The sequence below is a fragment of the Drosophila sechellia genome, chromosome X, assembly GCF_004382195.2.
Source record: "Drosophila sechellia strain sech25 chromosome X, ASM438219v1, whole genome shotgun sequence".
NCBI classification, from domain to species: domain Eukaryota; kingdom Metazoa; phylum Arthropoda; class Insecta; order Diptera; family Drosophilidae; genus Drosophila; species Drosophila sechellia.
In genome coordinates, this window is record NC_045954.1 from 10494666 (window position 1) to 10513114 (window position 18449).

The 18449-nt window shown below is 40.7% G+C and overlaps 1 protein-coding gene across 1 annotated transcript in view; it reads right to left on the reverse strand.

Moving 5' to 3' along the window:
- Window positions 1-130: 130 nt before the first annotated feature.
- Window positions 131-18449, reverse strand: part of LOC6617579 (midnolin homolog) — a 33219-nt gene continuing 14900 nt past the window's right edge. The window contains exons 2-4 of the mRNA XM_002041856.2: window positions 15685-15772; window positions 4137-6290; window positions 131-4076 (exon numbers count right to left, since the gene is read on the reverse strand). Coding sequence (XP_002041892.1) covers window positions 3351-4076; window positions 4137-6290; window positions 15685-15772 — 2968 coding nt within the window. The 3' untranslated portion in view covers window positions 131-3350. The remainder of the gene's footprint in view (window positions 4077-4136; window positions 6291-15684; window positions 15773-18449) is intronic.

The following is an 18449-nucleotide window of genomic DNA, read 5'->3' on the forward strand; positions in this document are numbered from 1 at the left end:
CTCTACGTGGACTACCATCCACGAAGATCCACTTACCCACGGCGGCATTTACTTTACCAAGTTGTAAACTTACTCTCCACATGTAATCCAAAACTATATGAGTCCCATTAATAGGCTTATTACCTTTCGGTTACTGTGTTTGGAAATAATGTTTATTGACGAATACTTTTACTTGCATTGTTTCATTTGCTTTGTATCATTTTATACATGCAATTGTTAGAAATTGATTCCCAACTTCTTCAAGTTCGTTCTTCCGGCTTTTGGCTATGGCAAAGTGTGTATGTCTATATGTATATGCATCTATATATATATATATTTATGAATATATATATATATTCGTGTATATAAGTATTATTTTCACGATCATTTATTCATTACACACAACAATAAAAATTAGATTTTATATGGCAAACAAGTTTCCCATTAAATTTGCATCTTATTCGTACGTTCTTTTTCAATTGCGTGTGTGTTAATGTGCACGTTACAAAAAAAATGTCGACGGCATTTCCGCTGCATTCATTTCCGCCATCGAAATTTATTCCATACAACTCTGCTTGATTTCAAATTTTTGAACGCTTATGTATCGGTTTTTAAAGTTCCAATTTCTGGAGTTAGAGACATATATCTTTTGGTTGCCTTAAAGTTCTGAAGAAGCTTGCATTAAAATTGATCTAAGTTCGTTCGATCCGAACCCACTTACGTCCTATTGGTTATTATATGAAATTTTCCCCAATACTCAGGATCGTCTACATCGTTTTTATACATTTTTCACTTAGTTCTTTTGTTAATTTTGTGGGGAACGTGACTGGAGAACCATTTTATTTTTTTCAGTTAGATGTTCTCAACTGTTACTTAGCTCAAGGGCCTGTAATAATTTAGCTAATTTTATTAATTTTGCTTTGATAATAATCGCTTTAGATTAAGAAGATGTCAACAAAAAAGATGCAAAATGTCGATTCCAAAATATATGTGTATATATGTCTTTATATTATTGTGAGTATATCTACGATTTTTTTTTTTGGGCTTGGGGCTTTTTTTGGATAAATTTGAACTATTCAAAATAAATGCGACAAAAATTTAATTTAGTTTACAATTCAAAATTTGTTTTTCACATAGATCTTATAATTGTTTGTGTGTTTTTCGTTTTCAGCAAATGTTGCGCATATGTTTTCGGTTCAATTTCTTATCGAGTGAATTGGGGGCGTGTAAATATTTGAACTATATTATATATGTAAAAAATCTCATCGTTTGTGTTTTTGTACTTGTTAGAAAATCACGCAGATATGCTGAAATTATCCAACCGAGTCCGAATCAATCTAACCGAAATCCCATCTGAACCAAATTAATGCCCATACAAAGCCACCCAATATCATCATCCGTGTCCTTTCTCAGAGTTCCTCCGTCATTTCACTTCCACATTCCAATGATCCTTCATTTATCCATCCTTATCCATATATATCCTGCCTCTGGTGCCCTTCGCCTAAGTCTAAACCTATATTTGTTATCGTACATCGAGCTTATGTGTCTCCTAATGCTATTATAACTACTGAATTCGTTATGTAGATATAGATGGAAAGCTTTATGAATAGATATATACGTAGGGTGTTAGAGGGAAAACTATAGAAACATAAACGAAACTTTGTATAAATTGCACATAATTCGACTTATCACTAAATAGCTACGACTTGCAAACACATGCTAAATGTGTGCCAAGTTCGGATTTTCTTAGATAAAATGTTTTATTAGTTGGATACTCCTCGCGTGTCGAGTGTGTGTGTGTGAAACAGAGGAGGATATATTTATATATAGATATATATATATCCATTTATATAATTTACAATTCTTACTAGGGTTCCACATATATACGCACATGTATTTGTATTTGCAATTGGCACATCATTTCTAAAAAGAGTCGATCAAATCAAAATTCTTGATGTATACTTGCTCACTCGTTTACGAGTGTTTTTTGTCTTTATATGTATGTTGTTGTATTGCACAAGACGCAGCCCGACAAAAAGCTAACCAAAAAGGTAACCAAAAATCCGACAAAATAATAAGCAAACAAAATTAGTTAACTAAACCATTTACTAAACATTTATTGAAATCAAGTAGTTGTGGTGCACACGAGGCAAAGACAAATGAAACCAACTCAAAAGTTTAAAAGTTAAACTCGCCTAGATCTAATTGCATTTGTTGAATTGGATAATAATAGTAAGTGTAGGACAAAAAAAGTAATTGCTTGGGCTTAAATTAAAACTATACAACTAAGTTAGCGTTACTTTCTGCTTCTCAGACGCTTCAATTGCGCAACTTAATTAATTGGTAATTATAAGTGTAATGATAATTGCAAAATGAATAGAAAACATAGTCTTACTAACTAATTCAATAGTATAGGTGTAGGTGAACAAAATTCAATTCGTCGCTCGTCTTTACCGGTGCGTTTCGAAACACATTCTTGGTGATAAAGTATATATAAAAAAAATAGGTGAAAAACGATTTTCTATTAAGGCAAATTAGGTTAAAGCGCCACATCGCAGTCGCAGGTGCAGATTTTCATTCAGCCCGCCGTCGGTTGTTAAAGTTAAACATAACGTAAAGCTGCCAAAGCCAGGTGTGTGTGTGTGATCGTGATCGTGTGTGTTGTATTAGATTTCATTTGGTGTGTCTAAAACTAGATCTAAATTCCATTTTAGTTTACCAAAATTTGCCACCGCTTTGGCTTACAAATCATTCAGCATAGTCTATGTGTGTTTTACATTGAGTTCTATATTAATCATTTCCATTATAAGAATTTCTTTTCTTTTTTCATACAATTCTATTTCCGTTCTGCTCACGCTGTAGGTGAACGATTCAAATTGTGAATTGCACGACATAGCGCGCGCCTGGGATGTACACAAAAAATTTCACTAAATTTAATTTACAAAACATTAAAGGATTTCGCCTCCAGAAGCTGGTTCTCATTCACCTCATTTGCTCCCAACGAAATATTGGCTTGCACCGAAGTGTGTGTGTTTTAGGGACTTAGAATTAATTTAACAGCTTATCGAATTTCCGGGCGCTCCCATTTTCATTTTACCCCATCGTGGAGGTGGGAAACCCCAACGAGCGGGTGTTCGAACAGAAGAATTGGTGTTGTTATGCACTAACTCTAGATTAATTTAAGCTTTAGTTGTGGTTCTAGTTTCTTTTGTTTGCCCATCATCTGCTTCTACTGATCCTGCGCATCATCATCATCTTCATCTTTTGTTTGCTCTTCGTTCTTTGTTGCTGCTGCGTAAACTAGTAAATGCTACAAAATAGGATAAGGTCAGCGGGGCTGGTGGTGGCTCTAGCTGATGGTTGTGCTGCCTTTAGGCCGCCGTATCCACCTCCTCCACAATGTGGTTCGGGGACACTTCGCTGGGTGGCGCTGCTGTTGGTGCTGCTGCTGCTGCCGTTGCTGCTGTTGCAGGTGCCGTTGAAGTATTGCCGTTGGCATTGGCGTTGCTGCTGTTCGGGGGTGCAGCTTTCCCCGTCTGGACGGGCACAGCGGCTGCTTGCAGGGGCGTAGCCACCAGGGCGCTCACGGCGCTGTACTGTGCGGCCGCGCCCATCGGAACAGCGGCTGTTCCACCCGCGGCGATGGAGGAGAGACTATCGGCCGCTGATGCGGAAGCGGCTGTGGCATAGGGACCACTTTTCAGTTTACGCGCCTCCCGCTTTTGTTTGTGCTGCTGCATCACCAAGCGCAGTTGGTCCATTTTTGAGCGGGTCTTCATGTTGGCCAGCTCCACGGTGCACTTCTGGCACGTGTGCTCCCGCTCCCGTTCGCCCTGTCCATCATCGCGGCGGTAGCGACATGTGCATCCATTGGATTGACTGGTCATAGAGCTGGGTGCCTCAGCAACCTGGCAGCAACTATGCGACGATGACTTGGAGCTGGTGGAAGCCTTGGTGGCAGCGGAGGAGGAGTGGTAGCTCGGGCAGTCGCGGAAAGAGCAGCTACCTCCGCTGCCAGAGGCCAGAGTCGCCGACTGCTGCTGTTGCTGCTGGGCGCGGCTGTTGCACTTGGCGCAGTTGTGGTGCTTGGAGGAGTACTGCAAGCAAAACAAGTGGATAATGAGCATCACCAAATATTTCATACTAGATTCGCTTACCATTTTGCTACGCGATCCGTGATGCAGCCCGCTGCCAGAGGAAGTAGTCGAGGAAGATCCGCTGCTGCCAGATCCCGAACCAGATCCAGAAACCGATCCAGTGGTCGGGGCCTCGAAGCTAATGCGGGCACCGCGTCCGTATTGCGGTGTGGCACTCAACAGATCGTTGAGAATATGGATCACCGTTGAGATGTCGCGTTTGGGTCGTCCAAAGCGATCCTGTAGTGCCGGATTTAGTGTGCCCGAGAAGGTGCCAGAGTAGATGCCCTTCCCATGGTTCTTCATAGACTCGATCACGGCTCCCGATCCGCTCTTGCGCGGTGCTTCCTCACCACTGGCTGCTCCGCTCGAGGTGGCACCGCTGCTTGAGCTACGACCGCTGCTCACCACGCCGGCGCCCGATAAATCGATCTTGTTAGTAAACACCTCCTTGGAGAGCTTGCGCAATGTCTGGGTGAGATTTCGCGATGCCTCAGCGAGAGTCCTAGTATCAGACACACCCAGCAGCGAGTCCTCGGGCTCTGCCGTTGTGGTGCTGGTACTGGCTGGCAGTGCCACTGTTGCCGCTGCTGTTGCGCTTGTGGCCGTTGCTCCTACCGCTCCTGCTCCCATTCCCTGCTCCAGCTTGCGACGCTTCGAGGGGGAAGAAGAGGAAGATGACGGTGACGAGGAAGACGATGATGAGCTTGTAGCAAAGGCGGCTGCGTTAACCGATGGTTGGTTGCCGGCGCAGGCGTGATTAAAAAAGTGACTGCTGCTGCTGCTACTACTGTGACCATTTCCATGTCCATGGCCGTGACCCTGCCCGTGGTAGTGACGATGCTTGGTCCTAGTGATGCGATTGTTGCCCGTCTTGTGCAGCATCGAATTGCCAGAGAAGGTGACTCTTGTGCCCGCAAGAGTCGAACGAGCGGCAAATCCGGCATTCGCTCCACTGCAACTCGATTCGGGACACTTGCTAGGTGAGCTGGTAGATCCGGATCTGGCCAATGGAGCAGGCGCCACCAAAGAGGCCACCGGAGGAGCCACTGACGGTGTGGGTAGTCGCGTGCACAAGCACGAGGTCAGCTTGGCAGCTATCGGATCCTGCTGGCAGCCACCGGTTGCGCAGGCTCCACTGGAAGAGGACGAGGATGAGCTGGAGGCGGCAGAGCTGCAGATGCAGCTTGAACTGGAACTTGTGGCAGCCGTCGTGGGCAGGGGAATGTTTTTGATAGTTGTCATCTTGATGGGACTGGACACGAGATTCGACAGCGACTTGATGGGCGACTGCTCTAGCACAGGCTTCCCTGGATTCGAGCTGGGTCCACCATTGGCCACCGGACGAGCATTGGCGCCCGCATCCTTCCGCGCGAAGCTGTTCACGATATTCTGAATGCCGCCCTTAATTAGCAGTTTGGTGAGATCGGGTCCGTTTAGCGTTGACGAGCTCTGGGACTGACCAGTGCCAGTTGCTGGAGCAGAGCCAGATGCTCCAGAGGAGCTGGGCAAATCGCCGTACATCTTGCGCAGCGAGGACATACCACCACCGCTGCCCGCAGCCACTGCCGAAGCGTTGTGATGATGATGGTGATGGTGGTGGTGGTGGTGGTGATGATGATGATGGCCATGCCCGTTTCCGTGGCTGTGACCATGTCCATGTCCGTGACTAATGCCATGCCAGTTCGCAGCATGCAGACTCGGATGCTGGTGGCTGTGCACGTGGCCATGTCCGATTCTTCCACTCGATCGCTGGCCAGAAGAGCGGGTTCTCGACGAAGACGAAGAGGATGACGATGAGGTTGAGGATGAGGAAGTGGCAGAGCCACTGGTTCCAGTGCTGCCGCTAACTCCGGCCGCCGCCGCCAGCACCGCCGACGAAGACAAGGATGTGGAGTTGGCGCCGGAACAGCCAGTGCCAGCTGGCATTACAGGCACCGTTGATGTTGTGCTTGCCGCTGCGCTTGAACCACTCGCACCGCCGGCGACTGGGGCCACTGTGGCGGCACCGCCGCCCGCCGGATTAACCGTGCTCAGCTGCAGCTGGATGAGCATCATGTGGTCGCCGAGGCGCATGCTCAAGTTGAGCGGTGTCTTGCCGCTGAGAAAATCATTAACCTGTGCGTCGTTAAGCGATTCCAGCGCTTGCATAACCGTGTTCTCCGGACGTTGAGCCTGCATAGATGGATAGATTGTAGATAGATCAGTGGATGAGTAAAGGTTTTATTCAGAATCTAATGTACATAGATCGTAACTTTAAAAGAGAAAATAGAAAAACTCGAAGCTAATAGCCTGCTGGTTAATTCTCGATAAGAGATTTCTAATTTATTTATTATATGTGTAACTATATTTAAGTGGCACAAAGAAATACCACATTCCAATCAGATGAGAGTCAGTTCCCTTTCCTTTATCGACCTAGACCAACAGCTATTCACAAACCGCCTTTTTTTAAGAATGTAGCATTTCTAGCTTTGATTGCAATTCTACGTGATTCAATGCGACGCCTTTGTGCTCCGCTCAAATATTTACAAAACGTTCAAATAACCAGGCGGTTGAAGTCAACGCCTTAAGTTGCGTTACGAAATGCAAATGTAGGGTTTGAAATAAGGTTTTTTCCAAGAATAAGCTACTAAAGCGTTTTGAAAAACGGGAACGCGAAACGAAAGGTAATTGTGGAAAATTAAGAGCAGCTAACAGAAGGCAGTATGTATGTGTGGGCATATGTATACTATAAGACTCGGTTCCAAGTTTGATTTTTATTTTTAGAGGTCTGGGTCTGGGTTAATTAATCATTTCCATTGCATATGTACGTACAACTGCGGCCAAGCTACTAGTTCGTGGAAATATTTTTTACGGTATAAAGCATACACTTTTTCAACTTAATTACCAATTAGTTTGAAAGGAACAAGAAATGCAGTTTTCCATTGTCACTGTGCAATTGGCATAAGTGTAAAATCGTTTTCTCTATTTTGCTGAACACAGCTGTCTTTTGTTTGTGGCCAGCAAGTGAGTAACCACATGTGCGAATGGGACGGGTGATGGGGCGGTGCAGGCGGTCATGTTTTAATTTTTATTGACTCTGCGCTGCTCTGACACAGTGACCCAATAATATTCAAATGAAGTCAGCGACAAAAGCTCGCTTCAGTTTCAGTTTTTAGTCGTAAGTTAAATGAACTGAACTGTGAATGTATGGACACCATCGAGCTGGTCATGATGATGGTGATGATGATGATGGCGCTGCCTACTTTCCCTTTGCCATTTGACGCAGCATGAACCTTATGCAACCTCACCAAGTTTCCCTCCCAAAAAAAAAAAAATAAATAAATAAAAAAAAATATTTAAAAAAAAGAAAAAACCCCAGCCTAGCAACCGAGCCAAAAAATGTGTAAAAGAAGTGGAGGCAAACGAATGCTTGGAGTCGAGCCTATTTGTTGACGTGGTTGGTTTGTTACTCATGGCTCATGATGTTGCCGCTTTTGAGTCGAGTTAAGTGTACCAAGGTCAACTGACGTCGCAGCACGCAGCTTACGTCACCAGTCGCAGCGAAATCGAAATTTTCAAAAAATTTAACCCAAGAGCAACACCAAAAAGCGCAACAAAGGCAGTCAATGCTGTAATTTATTAACTTTGTGCAAATTGACTCTTTTTTTTTTTTTTTTGTTGTTGTTGTTGAATTTTTTTCTTTGGCTGTCGGGGAAAACGTTTTTTGGTCAACCGGTTTTCGGTGGCTTGCAGCCCAAAGTAACTAATACATCATAATCGAAGCTCTAGATTTGGATCGCATACCAAATGCAAATGGCTAGGGTTTTCAAAACACAGCCGATTTATTGTAGAAACCATGCGACTTTTTATGCATTCCTAATGAAATCGTGTACCATGTAATCTCATATCAACTTGATTGGTTTCTTTGGTTCTTGTTATCTTTTATTATATAAAGTTTTATAGCTAACTATTAGAAGAGGTTTCCTTCAACTTGACAAATTAATTTAAACGTTTATGTAGCTAAGAATCCCATCGTGAAATTTTTCACAGCTACCTTTTCATCTTCTTTTTTTTTTTTTTGTAAAGCGGGAGCAATGCGCACTTGAAAAAAACCAAGTACTTACTATACAAAGAAAACAACAAAATATTTGTACATTTTTGGGACAAAGCAATTTTTTGCGTTAGTTTTGCGCTGGCTATCTTTGCATGAGTGTGTGTGTGTGTGTGTGCTTGTTTGCTGACCATGAAATTATTTTTATTGCGTAGCGTTTTCAATGGAAGTTTCGCATGTGAGTGGACCGCTCCCCGCCGCTCCCACCGCCCCCACCACTCCCCGCACCCTCCGCCACCCGCACTCATCGTGGCGGGAAAACACTTGACAATGTGTAACAAATTAAATTGGCCAAACTGCGCGCCGCTTGGCGCTTTGATAAGAGCAAACCCCTTGCAGGCAGATAGCCACATACATATGTATGTATGTACCCACGCAAGGGTACTAGTTTTTATTGCAGTGTAGTTCCCGGGCCGGGAACAAAGACAAAGAAAGAGACCGGCGCCAGGCTATGACGCCCTATTTGCCTCCATTATCTGGCGGCGACAGTATTCCAAGCACTGGACCTGACCACGTAACCCGTTTTATGACTCTTACCAATTGGTTTGGCTTTAAAATTGAGCTATCGAACGGCAGATACACAATGGCCAATTGTCGCGCTTTTGTTTCAGCTTTGCAAAATGTGTGTGCAAAAAACACGAATCCCTCATAGTTCCTCCTTTGTTTGGCGAAAGGGCTTCCCCTCACTCAGCTCATTATTGATAAATATTTCAGAGTGAACTGCATTTTGCTCCACTGTACAATAGTTGTAATCATCAAAGTTTCACTGTAAACAACTCAAGGGGCGCCAAGTGCAAATATGCCTTTAGTTCGATTAGAGCTGATTGCAATAAAGAAATCCGCTGAACGAACAACAACGGCAGGTGATTTCCTTAGCCAATTAATACTCATGCCCAATGGCAATTAAAGCGAAACTAATAATACCCATTTGTAAATGGCAAAACAAAAAAAAAGCAGCTCTGGAATTGCCAATCGATTCACAGAAATGATAAATATAAATGAGTATGCACATAGAAATAAATATTATATATGGCTGTGCAATGTGGGGAAAAGGTAAATCACTTTCGGAATGTTATCAATGGAATTTTTCACTTTTATTCGCGTTCGGAATCCGATCTCAATGCACAGATTTCTTTTTTTTTTTTTTTTTTTTTCAAGATACATACATATATATCAGTTACTTCCGTTTCACTTTTAACAGCTCTGTTCACCGTTCTGTTATCCGCAAAAGAAGATAAACCGGATTCACGGAAATCAAGTGACTAAACTGAAGTTCTTGTATTTCCGTTCACTCCGTTGAGTTATGAACAAGAATGCCATGCACCACTTGTTGACACATCAGCGCGATCTTCAAGCAGACGATAACTGGGATCGGGAAGGGCGGTGAGTAAGGTAAGGTAATGCAATCTTAGTGCTGGACGGGATGAAGAGGTTGCGGATTGAAGATGTCGGGCCAGATGATAAAGATGTTTGGCACCGGTATTGATGGTATCGCACGAAGCACACAGGTTGCTTGCTGCGATGACAACGGCAATTAATGAAGATATTTTTTGAAATTCAGATAAAGAACATTGTGCTCTCGGTACTTAATAATAAACGTATATGTTGGCAGTATCCTTCCGTTGAATGCTGTGATTTATTTACTTGGCACTAAGACCTTTTGCCAAAAGAGGTTCTGATCTTGCCGCTCTATAACGAGTTGTGCGCCATGACGCCACTCTTAATGATGATCATCGGTATGAGAACACCGATAAATGGTAACGTCTCCGACAATGAGGCATCATCCAACATTCCCGATAGCACTGCACATTCCACAGAGTCAAGTGAAGTGTGTTCCGAGATAAGTTCTCCGAATTCATTGAAGAAAGGCACATAGACTGAGATAGGATTGGGCTGGTTGGGCCAAGTTCCGCAGACAAAGACGAATAGAACTGGTTAATAACCTGCGCACACACCATGGCTTCTTCGGCATCTGTTGCTCATTCTTGAGCACTTCCATTGCCGTTATCCGTTTCTTTCTCTTCTGGCCATATTCTGCTCCTTTCTTTTTTGGCATATTGGTTTTGTTTTTCTTTTTTTTTTTCTCTCTTATTTTTTTATTTTTTTTTTTTTTTTGGTGTCCAAACATACAAAGGACGCATAAATTCGAGTGGTCACACCCAATGCACTGGGCAACCAAAAAGCAACAGCAGTTCACATTGTTGTCATCATTTTCGCTGGCCGTTCTTCTTCTCATATATAACCATATCATTTTTTGGCTTTTTATGAGCTTTCGCATCTTTGTTACATTGTCTGCTGCATCTGCTTCTTCTACTTGTCATACCCCATTACCATCATCACCATCACCATCATCATCGGCATTGGCATCATCATTACCATCCTCGATCCACCACATACCATCCCCCAGCCTCCACAACCCGGCGTCGTGTTATCATCGCTCGCCCTTTGTTTGCCGCTCGCTTTTGTCTTTTGGCTCGTTGTTATGCGACGACTTGCAATTAAAATCATTTTCATAAATCTATGCAGCCTTCACTACCACCACCCCCCTCCGTTTTCCCCACTGCAGCTGACCATCACGGCTGAGAATTGCCAAAAAGAAGTCTCGAGTCCGAAAAAAAGCAAATGCAATTAATTTGACAGGAAAACGCCAGCGCATCATTTAAGCGACATAAATAATAATAAAACGAATCGAATCGAAACGAAACCACTCGGGATGAGTCTGGTGGTGGGTGTTTCTGTTTTTCTGGGGGATGGGGGATGGGGGAATCCCCTCTGATTTCTCCTTCCCTGTCACAGTCGATCATGGTGCACGGTGGAACTGACAACGCCCACCCACTTGATTGTCACTGCTGCCAGCTCTGCATTCCATACAGTATACACTCAATACGACGGACAGCAAGTGACATGTTTTGAATCAAATCTAGTATGTTCTAGTCATAAGGCTAGCAAATATGTTTTATTTATAATTAGCATTAGCATTAGCATTAAATAAACTATAGATCCGAGTAGATCATATTTTAATAGATGTTTATTTTTATTTTTTTTTTTAACACCAATACTTGCTCGTGATTTTCCCACTGTGCATTTTCTGCAGATGACTTTTGTTTGTTGTTGATTTCAACGATTTCTCTTGGCAACGAAATCGAAAATAATGACAAAAACCACAAAAGGTGGCCCCCAGGGTGCAGAAAACATACGAAGAATAAAGGAATGACACAAATCTGCGGGGATTATGATTGAGCTGTCGAAAAAACAGTTCGCAAGGTGTTCCATTCCGTTCCATTCTTCCACTGGGACATCATTAAAGAATGACTGAAAATCGATGTGATGTTTTCCAAACTATTACTGCGTATTTTTAGACACTAATAAAGTTTATGTGCAAATTGTGAAAACATTTGCGTATCATTCGGAGGCAACTATGAAAATCGAAAGTGTCGCCGATGCCACTCATCTCTCCATATAAATATATCTTATATATTCCCGAGTATATAATATGCCTTCTTTTTGCCCATTTGCTATAATAAACTTTACAGAATATAATTACTGCTAATAGCAGCTGAATTTTTTGGCTGTCTGCGATGTTTCAAGATAAAATTGGAGCAATATGCAAATGTCGCGGCAGACAAATGGCTATAAATATATATATATATATATATATATATATATATATATATATAGGCTGTGTGCAGTGTTGATCCCAGATAATTGGCAAATAGCTTTGCATTATTCTTGCTTAGATGGGGATCGAGGATTGAGATCTAGAGAGTTATGTACATATATACTCGGATGACTTTGGTGACCCACAAGAGCGGTCACCTTGCCGGCTTACTCACTCGGCCATTCAGTCAGTGGTGTCAGTAAATCGAGAGATGTCTCCATCAAATCAACCTGTCACTTGTTAACACACATTTAACCCAGCGAGCGGGCGAACGTGGGCAGGAGGAGGGAGCGGGCGGTAGGATCCAAGGGGGCCAGGAGGTACAACAACACCTGTCCCAGGTTGACAAGCAATCGCCACCGAATTGCAATGTTTCGGTTCACTTTGCCTCTTGTTTTCGGCTACTCTGTGCTGCTAATTAGGAGGCAATGGCATGAGGTGGCAAAAAAAAAAAAAAATAAGTGAAATAAAATACAATACTCAAGCATCGTGAGTCAGGGGACAGTGAGATATAGATTCTGGACAGCGAACGGCGGCAGAGGGGCATAGAATGGGAATACAATGCTCCTTCAGGCACTCCTTTCTCAAAAAAAAAAAAAAAAAAAAAAAAAAAAAAAAATTCTTTGGCAGAGAAAAGAAAAAATACTTGAAGTTTGGGGAAACCAAAAAAAAATTTACTAAGTGAAAAACAGTTTTCAGAGAGTATAATATAGAATATAGAGCTTGATAGTTAAGTGAGGAAGAATTAAGAAGAACTATTTGGGTCCAAAGATTGGCTCTAGGTCTTTTCTCTCAGTGTTGGCGTATCACACCTTTCTGGAGTTTTGGCAATTGGCAGACCGACCCCCTCTAATTACAGTTCCTTCATCCCTCGCCGTGTTATTTATTTCATAAATTTGCACGACAAACAACAAAAGCCATTGCCAAAAACAAAAATAAAATTAACAAAACAGCAGAAAAAAAGTTGAAATGCAAAAGAGACGCAAATTGTTAATTGGCTATTTAAACATTTATTTTTTTTTTTTTACTTCGTACATTGCAATTTCATTTTGTTTTGTAAATAAATTTTAATCAGCACTTTTTATTGACTTTTTTCACCAACTGAGAGACAAAGAAAGACTCGAGTTTTAATTTCGGCTTTCTTCGAAGAATTCTCGTCTAGTTGATTTTACTGTTTCCAGAAAATGTGCAGCATTATTAGGGCCATAAAATTTATTTACTAGCATAATTTTCTGGCAAATGAACAGCCCAACTCAGCTCAAGTTTTTGAATATTAAAGTGTTTTGGATATAAATCTTTTAAACAATTAATAATGTTATGTACGCATTGCTGTAGCCGGATGATGTAAATGTCTTATGTATCACCATCCAATTGTACAAATGCGTATATGTATATACATACATATATAAGAATGTTTGAATATAAGCATATGTAAATTTAGGCTTTGCAATTGTCTCTTTGGAATTTTTATGGATTTCTCGAGCACGCCAAAATATTTCTTTGTTCACATCACAAAAAATTGCATGAACTTTTATATAGCGCGTGTGTTTTGAATGCAATACGAAATGCAATAAATATATGGCTAACCAATGTCCGTCAAAGTTACGTATAATAAAAAAAAAAAACAAAAATGAACAATGTTATTCCAAAAAATAAAGGGAATAAGCCATTCTGTTTTTTTTTAATCTATATTTTGCAGTAACATGTCAGTTTTCAAACTCTTGTAAATTCAAGTAACTTTTTCTCGCAACCAAGTGACAAAATTTGAGTCTAGATTTTAACTAGTTTACAAGCTATCTCTGTCGTCATCTGCCTTTTGCCTTTTTCCTCATGCGCAACTTGAACCAATTCCATGTGAAAAGCCATTGAGACAATGGAAAAGGTGGGGAAAAACAGCAATATGACACAAAATGCACAAATGTTATTAAATAGGCATAAATAATGGAGAGAGAGAGAGAGATTGAAATGGAGCAGCTACGCTAATATTGATATAAACGTTATGTGGCACTGTTGGCCAGTTTCAGGTGAGACAGCTGATTGCCTCACCAGGCGAAGTGGTGCCACCCCAAAGCGGCAAGGGAGACTAACTAAATAAAAATGGAAATAATTTAAAAGAAACAGCAAAGTTTTGTGTGTTTCCAATATCATTCTAATCAATGAAATAATTTCTTACTATGTAATTTGGTCAATTTAAAAACGTTCGACTGAAACAAAAACTCGATGCATCGTGTCCATGTGAAGCATTCAATTTAATAGCGTATTTGCCGAATGAGCGCATTGACAATGTTGCAAATGGTGGACAAGCAACCTGTTGCTGCGCCAGCATGTTGCAATGCCCACAGCGGTGTCACGCGCGGGATTTGCAAACAAAGAGATTGGTAATACGGTGTGCAGAGCGCGAGTTACCCGAACCAGGTTAAAAGAAAAAAGTAATCCCGGCTCATAACTCAAACGGTAAACAGTAAATCAAACGGAGGAAACGCCGCAAAAAGAGCACGACAGAAAAAGTAAAAAAAAAAAAAAAAAAAATTGCATAAAAAGCTAAGAGACAAGTACTCATGCTCAGCATAAAACTGAATGAGACAACAAACTCTTTATGCAACGAATTACTTAAAAAAACTTCTAATATGATACAAAAAGTGCGAGTATCAAATTAAATTGCGTTAGCAACTATTTTTCTACCCCGCAGTGTAGACGATTATTCCAATCCCTTTGTTCATACCAACTCAGTCGCGCATACAAATGCAAACTTGACCTTTAGATTGTGCTGGCGTTTAAATTAAAATTGGCTAAAACTTTCTCATTGAAAACACGCACTGTACATTGACCGACGAGAAAAAAAAAACAAAAAACGAAAAAATTGAAACCAAAACCTTCAAAACTCGAACACAATGACCAAAAACCAGGATGAGGAGGAGGAGGACCAGGAGAAGGGAGAGAGCTGAAAAGCTGAGCAAATTTGGTGAAAGATACAAAATGATTGTCATGCCGATCGTCAAGCGATCGTCAACTTCAACTTCAATCGACTGAAAAGGTTTCGCCGGCATTCGAGGCATAAATTGAAGGTAAAATGAAGCAAAAAATCAGGGGCGATACGCTTTTCAATAATACGAGTTGAAAATTCAAATGTGTATCCCTTTAGGAATATGTCTTTTATGGCTAAAATAAAAGTACAGTGAACACTCCCGTGAAAGGCCATCAAAGTAGGCTAAACCAGTTGGACGGCGAGCCAAACGAAAAGTGTGTGCGTGTGTGTGTAATAAAACCGAATATGTAAATAAATTTAAATTCATTAATGTCAAACAACTTTGGCAACGACAAATGACAATCGGTAGAAGCAACAAGAAAACGATGAACAATAATCAACAGAATTCGAATGAGAAACGGAATTAGTCGAATTAGTCACAGTCACTTTGGCTGGGGGCGAAAATGATTAAAATTCCTCAGGTAAATAATATCTAATCTTCCCATATTGATTACTCATTTCGAATTGAATAAGATTGCGGTTAGAAAAGAGAGTGTATCGCAAAGCGGACTTGATTCAGGCTTTAAATTGGGGTCAGGGTTACGCGCTTGACACTTAAATGACACTTCGATTAACTTGATTCCGAATCGCGTTTAAGCTGTACTTTCTCCATAACTCAGGGAATTTAAAAAAATATTTATTGAAATATGCCTTTACATATTTGAAATATATAGACAGTCATTGGAAGAGTGTTCATAAAATTGCATTTATATCCAGCAAAATTGAATTCAATCGCCTCGTTGTTCGATTTTCACTTATTTAGTAGTTGCTTTATTGCATGCGGTCGACTTACCAATAAACCAGTTTCCACATTTGGTATCAAAATGATCTTGGACCCGTCCATTAAGTTGTGATCTCTGAGCGTGCCATCCTGCAGTTCTCTGCAAAAAATAAAAGAAAAACAATCATGTTCATTAGAAGGGTGCTGTCAAATATTATCATTAAATCAATAAACGGTTTTTGGGGATAAACGAAGATAATCTAAACAGTCGAAAACGATAAGCGAACAATCAAAACATCCGCTTTAAAAAGCCAAACAATTTGAAAATAAAGAAGTTGAGCAGAAGATAAACGATTGACGATTCAAGTTTATTCAAATAACAAGAGGCGTGCCCTCCTTTTTTTTCATTATTAATTTTGATTTTAACTTTTCTCGATTCATCGCTTTACACTGCAGTCACACATACAATAACACACTAACAATTGGGATAATGTTGCCGTATTAATGGATAATATAATTAACTTGGCATTTGGTTTGTTTGCTTTTTATCAGCTCAGTTCTCAGTTCTCCCTTTCTTTTCGCACAACGAAAGCGCTTTTTCGATAAAAAAAAATTGAAACAAAAATAAATAAATAAAAGTGCATTTTTTAAGGCGTTGATTTGCTGCTGTCAGCACTTTTGCATGCGTAATTACGCTTTTTTGCGACATTCAAGTCAATTTTTTCGGAGAATCAACAAACGATTTCAAATAAGCACAAACAATTCAATACGATCTCCACCAATTCAACACGATATCATCTTTATTTTGATTATATTATGATAAGCTACTATACCCATCATTACTATATCAGAATCAGAATGCCATAGTCGTTCTTCTTCCTTCGTTTTACCCCAGTTTCTTATACAATGTACACTTTTGCAAATGCGAATTTAAAGGCGCACAGGTAAGAAATTAAAAGTTCAAGCACTTTACAGGTTTGCTGCCTTTTCTCCGCTGCTTTTGGATCAAAAAGCATTGGTGCCAGCCAGTTGATTTCCATTCCATTTTACGTTCTGTTTTCTGCTCGCTTTTGTTTTATTTCATTTTTGTTTCACTTTTGCACTGTAATGGCTGATTTTTTGTCGTTGTTGTCTGTCTGTCTGTCCGTCTGTCGCTGGAGTGAAACAAAGTCAAAAGTTAAATGCTGTTGACACTTTTCAGTTGCTGAATTTCAATTGTTTTCTTTTCTTTCTTTTTTTTTTTTAATTTTTTTTTTTTTTTTGTTTTAATTTTTGGGCATTGCATTTCGCAGGTGTTAAGAGAGACAAAAACATCGGTAGCAATTGCAGCAGCAGCGGCTATAACAAAACGCCAACAGGCAGACAACAAATAAACAATAAACCAACATTCAGCCGCATATTTGTTTAATTCCGTTTATTTGGATTATAATGCAAACATGAGAAACCGAAATCGAGAGGGTCTTGAGAATTAACTGCAATAAGAATTGTATTTCCATTATTTGCATTCTCATATGTATGAATGTGCAATGCACGCTGAATTTCTAAAGGGCAAAGGCGGGATCGTAGATTACGGATTCCGTCTTTAAGAATTGCACAATACGTACATTCTTTTGTATAATGTTGAATAACTATTTTCTTACTACTTGTAATTTCCACATACGTATATTGTATTGAATATTTAATTGAATTGAATAGAAATTTAATCTGTATCTCAGTGATTTCTATTACAATTTAGGTCTTGCCTTCACCGCAAAGTACAGTTGCCACCGTAGTTTTTTCGGCATCGAAGCAAGTCTGTCGGCATATGGCAACCCAATATATACGTACATTTTACACGTGTGTCTACACAACACATTCAGTTACAATCAATGTCGGGCCTATATATAGATGGCGATGCATTTGTTTTGGCTAGCAACGCAAAGTGGTAAAGCCACAACAGAAACGAATAAAACGCTGATCCGAAAACATAAATCGAGCAATGGGCGGTGGGTGGTCAGTGGGTGGCGGGGCGATGGGAGTTACATACATACAAACATATGTAAAAAAGTAAAGTGTACACTCATTGGGTGGGGGAAAAACCTTGCCGACCGCTAGGGGCCACACAAAGGCTGGAAAAGAAGAAAGGGGCTTCATCACAGGCAGACGAAGAGATATCTTTCGTCATGAGAGAGTTGGTCAAAACACACAAAGCGATGCCAAGCAGACAGATCTACGAAATAGCTAACAACAATGACTATATTTTATCTGCTGAACTACAGTTGCTTTCAACACAGTTATTGTTAAGCGCTTGAACTAAAAACGGATTATGATAATATCATTAGCATAGGCAAGAAGAGGAAAGTGCTATATCTAATGTTACTACAATATTTATCACTTTCAATTGATATTATTGATTCGCTGCTAAAAAGGGCTCCAATCAAACTAAAGAGCAATTTATGTTTTTTAAAGGTATTTATATGTAAGCATTATTATATATGTTCATGAAAATAAATATTGAATTTAAACAAATAAATCAAATTTATTTTATTGATACAATTTTCACCACAGCTGCATGTTATGCGGCAAAGAGAAAGAGAGAGAGAGAGCGAGAGGCGATCAAGCGAGTTGCGGCGAATTTGGTGGCGATGCGGTAACCCCGGCAACAACGACAACAACGACCATTAAACGAGGCGAGCGTTTAATGACTGCATGCATGATTGATGAATTGATAAGATTTGGTTAGTTGGCTGGCACGAAAAGCGAATTTGGGTCAGCGAAAGGGGCGTGGCACGTCGGCAACGGCAACAGCAGCAACAACAACAAACGCTCCGGTTGCACGCAACGCTCAACTTTCAACA